Here is a 3,789-nt window from a genome sequence, read left to right as displayed (position 1 = left end):
GAGAAGATGAACTCTGTCCCAGCCCAAACCAGGACACTGAGGTTCATGTTAATTGATGTGGTTTATAGCTGGGACTTTGTAATAGCTTGTGAACGTGGCTTTTGATTTACTGCAAGGGATGCAGATGGACTGGGATGTGTCACTGGAAATCTTATCCCAGTGTGCCACTGTACTGGTGAGTCTGTTTGCACTGATCTCACCTGATGTGTGTGGCCTTTAATGTGTCACTCTGGGTTCATGTGCTGTTTTGGCATTTCTGGCTTGGGGAGGGTTGACCTTGGGGCCAGATCCACCCCGAGCTGCTCACTCCACCTCCTCAGCAGGACAGAAGGAGAAAATGGGATGAGAAAGCTGATGGGCTGAGATAAAGCAGCTACCAGATCCAGTTGGTATTGTTGATGGAAACCATTCAAAACATCACTTTTAGCCTTTTTTTTCCCCCCTTTCCTCCTGGAAAGATGACCAGTGAGCACGCCAGGCTTGCACGCTGATCCTGTGCATGACTGAAGCTGGAAAGAACTATAGAAAGTGTCTGCATCAATTGTCACTTTTCATACAAAACATTTATTTTAAAAAGTTGCATATAAAGTTCTACAGGGGACGGTTACCATTTCTAGAGTTAAAAAAAACAACAATCCCAAAAGAAAAACAAATGAAAAAATCCAGCTGTGACACTCAAATGGTCGCTCGTTCTCAGCAATCCACATTTAACAGCCTTCCATGTGCGCTGTGGCAGAACACGATGGACAGACTGCAGAAGCAGAGAGTTCATGAGAGAAGAAGGTTCTAGATGTACATATTTACATTGTTATCTAACAAACACGTGCATTTTTTTTTATCACCACAGCTGCAGAACCACATCAGCTCTTGGAACGGACCCTGTTTCTGTGCTGATGGGGTGGATTTTTACAGAAGACTTTTTTTAATGGGCTTGGTCCACTGCTGATGCCCTGACACTGTTCCTGCAAACTGAGGGGTGTGACCTGTTACCGACTCCTCAAGATGGCTCAGGACAGGAGACACTGTGTAAAAAAACCTCCCCTCTCTTCATCTTCCGCTCTGAGAAGAAACATAAAGTGGGGAAGGACTCTCCTCTAGTCAGAGGGTGAAAGAGGTTTTGGACTGAAAGCTGCCTGGAAGAAATTTTAAATTTGGATAGTGATTGTCTGAAGAAGTCATTTTAAATCATCTGAGCGAGTTCTGCTGTCAGATTTACATCAGCTCTTCTTACCCCGGCATGTTTCTGAGGGAAGAATTCCATTCTTCAACAAATATAAAGTCCAATTTCTAAACTTCTTAAACAAAGCAAAAGCAGATGGCTCAGTGTATAAATATATCCAGCATCTGGATTCTCAGTCACAAAAATAACATCCTTTATACAACAGAAAATGGATCCACTATGAAGCAATTCTCCTCTGGTCTTAAGATCCAACATCTTCACCAACAGTTTCATCTTCGTCCTCTTCTTCCTCATCCTCTCCATCATCTTCCCCCACTTCTCCATCTCGCTTCTCTTTCTCAAGCATTTTTAGGTATTTGCTAGCTAGGATCTTCTTTGGCAAGATATCTGGAAGGTAGAGTTGTTTCTTTTGTAGTCAGTTTAAATACTTACATTGCCTCATTAATACTGCTGCATCCAAACCCCCGGTGAAATGAAGCTGAAAAGAAGCTTTATTAAAAATATTATGATTTAAGTGAATAACCAGGTAAGTCAGTCTGACCTACACAGCTGGAAGAGTAAGTGGGAATTACCCACTTAGAGTACAAATAACCAAAGATTTGGCGTATGTTTTACACCTGGTTACTGGCAACTGTCCTTACTAGCTGCAGATGTACATTATTTATTGGCTGTAAAATCCAGTGCTCAATAACTCAGCTGCCTTCGACAGACTTGGTGAGACAGCTATCCCAGTTCTGAGATGTAGAAAGGGTTTTTCTGAAGTAGGGTAAGATACTTGTTCAGGGCAATAATGATGGACCTGAGAAAAAGCAAACTGTGTGCTCTGAAAGTGTGTCCACGGGGAGACCACAGAATGACTGGGCTAGGAATAGTTTATTCTCAACCTGTATCCTATAGCCAAGTGTTACAACAGAAACTCCAGTATCAGTAAAGTGTGTGTGCACGCACAAGTGTGGACATTATATATCTATATATATATAAAATGAGAGAGGAACCATATGATGAATCACTTCGAGAAACAAGACACAGATTTAGCCTCACCTCCACTCCTGGGGGCAGTTTGGGCACCACAGGAGAAAAAGGATCTAAAGCTCCTGGAGAGTGTCCAGAGGGGCACTAAATTCGTGAAGGGCTTAGAGGGGAAGGGTATGAGGAGAGGCTGAAGTCACTTGGTTTGTTCAGCCTGGAGAAGAGGAGACTGAGAGGAGATCTCATCATGGTCTAGAACTTCCTCCCAAGGGGAAGAGGAGGGGCAGGTGCTGATCTCTTCTCTCTGGTGACCAGTGATAGGACCAGAGGAAATGTGAGGAAGATGTGCCAGGGGAGAGTGAGGTAGGCCATGAGGAAAAGGTTCTTCAGGCAGAGGGTGGTGGAGCACTGGAACAGGCTCCCCAGGGAGGTGCTCATGGCACCAAGCCTGACAAGATTCCAGAAGCATTTGGCCAACATGTGGCCTCAGACACATGGTCTGAATGTTGGGATTGTCCTGTGCAGGGACAGGAGTTGGACTCGATGATCCTTGTGGGTCCCTTCCAGCTCACAACATTCTACAGTTCTATGAAATATGTAATTTTGAGGCCACATAACTTCTCACAAAATGCTGTGCAGTGATCTTGTTTTCTAGGCTGAAAGCGTTCAGATGGAGTTGGTGGAATATAAGAAATGCTTAAGGCAATATGCTGGGAACTAATTAGCCTTGTGTAATTTTGAAGCACCAGAAAAATCCCCATTCACAAAGAAATGTTTTCAGTGCTGCAGTTTATGAGTTCCAGTTGAATGTTACACAGGAGATTAATGACCAGTAGGAGAATTGTGCTCTCACAAAACAATTCAGTAAGAGCAAGATATTGTTTTCTAAATTACGTACTAGATTTACCATCATGCTACAGATACCTGCAAGGAACTGAAAGGTCTCACACTCTTCCGCAGTATGAGACAGGTCACTGTAAGTCAGAGCGTTCTTCTCCTTGCCTCTGCCATGTTTGTAGGAGTAGGCAGCCAAATATTGAACAAAAAGCTCCTAAAAAAAGTAAAGCAAAGGAGAATAAATAGTCAATTTATTGTATGAATTCAGATGTATAGTTGGCAGTTTTCTTTTATCTCTGTTTAAAGTTACAAATGCCATATTTACGTGTACATATACTGGATGCTTTGTGGAGAGACCCACTTCACAGAATCACAGAATATCAGGGAGTGGAAGGGACCTCAAAAGATCATCCAGTCCAACCCCCCTGCCAGAGCAGGAACCTAAATGAGATCACACAGGAAGGCGTCCAGGCGGGTTTTGAATGTCTCCAGAGAAGGAGACTCCACAACCTCTCTGGGCAGCCTGTCCCAGGGCTCTGTCACCCTCACCGTAAAGAAGTTTTTTCTCAAGCTTCAGAAGAGCTCAGGGTCAGGATGAAGCTGCATCTCCCCGGGGCAGTGACCGCAGGTTTGGGTTCTGGGATGTCTCTGCCTTTGTGCTGCTCCGCAGCGCTTCCCACAGCCCAGGAAAGGGCACTCGGGCTGGGACAGCAGCAGGGTGTCAGGGATGGTGGTGGGGACAGGAACCCCCTGCATCGCTCACAGGCCCTGGCAGCTCAGCTGGGCGGGACGATGCCCAAACC

General features: G+C 44.8%; 1 protein-coding gene across 1 annotated transcript; it reads right to left on the bottom strand.

Annotated features, from left to right (window-relative positions):
• Window positions 1–1,249: 1,249 nt before the first annotated feature.
• Window positions 1,250–3,200, bottom strand: CHRAC1 (chromatin accessibility complex subunit 1; the record flags this gene model as incomplete). The annotated part of the gene is made up of 2 exons (XM_010168305.1): window positions 1,250–1,567; window positions 3,074–3,200. Coding segments are annotated over 2 exons (273 nt in total), but the record flags the coding sequence as incomplete, so codon positions are not given.
• Window positions 3,201–3,789: the final 589 nt, after the last annotated feature.

Source organism: Antrostomus carolinensis, unplaced genomic scaffold (genome assembly GCF_000700745.2).
Source record: "Antrostomus carolinensis isolate BGI_N321 unplaced genomic scaffold, ASM70074v2 scaffold44905, whole genome shotgun sequence".
Lineage (NCBI taxonomy): Eukaryota > Metazoa > Chordata > Aves > Caprimulgiformes > Caprimulgidae > Antrostomus > Antrostomus carolinensis.
This window is presented reverse-complemented; position numbering and strand designations above follow the sequence as displayed.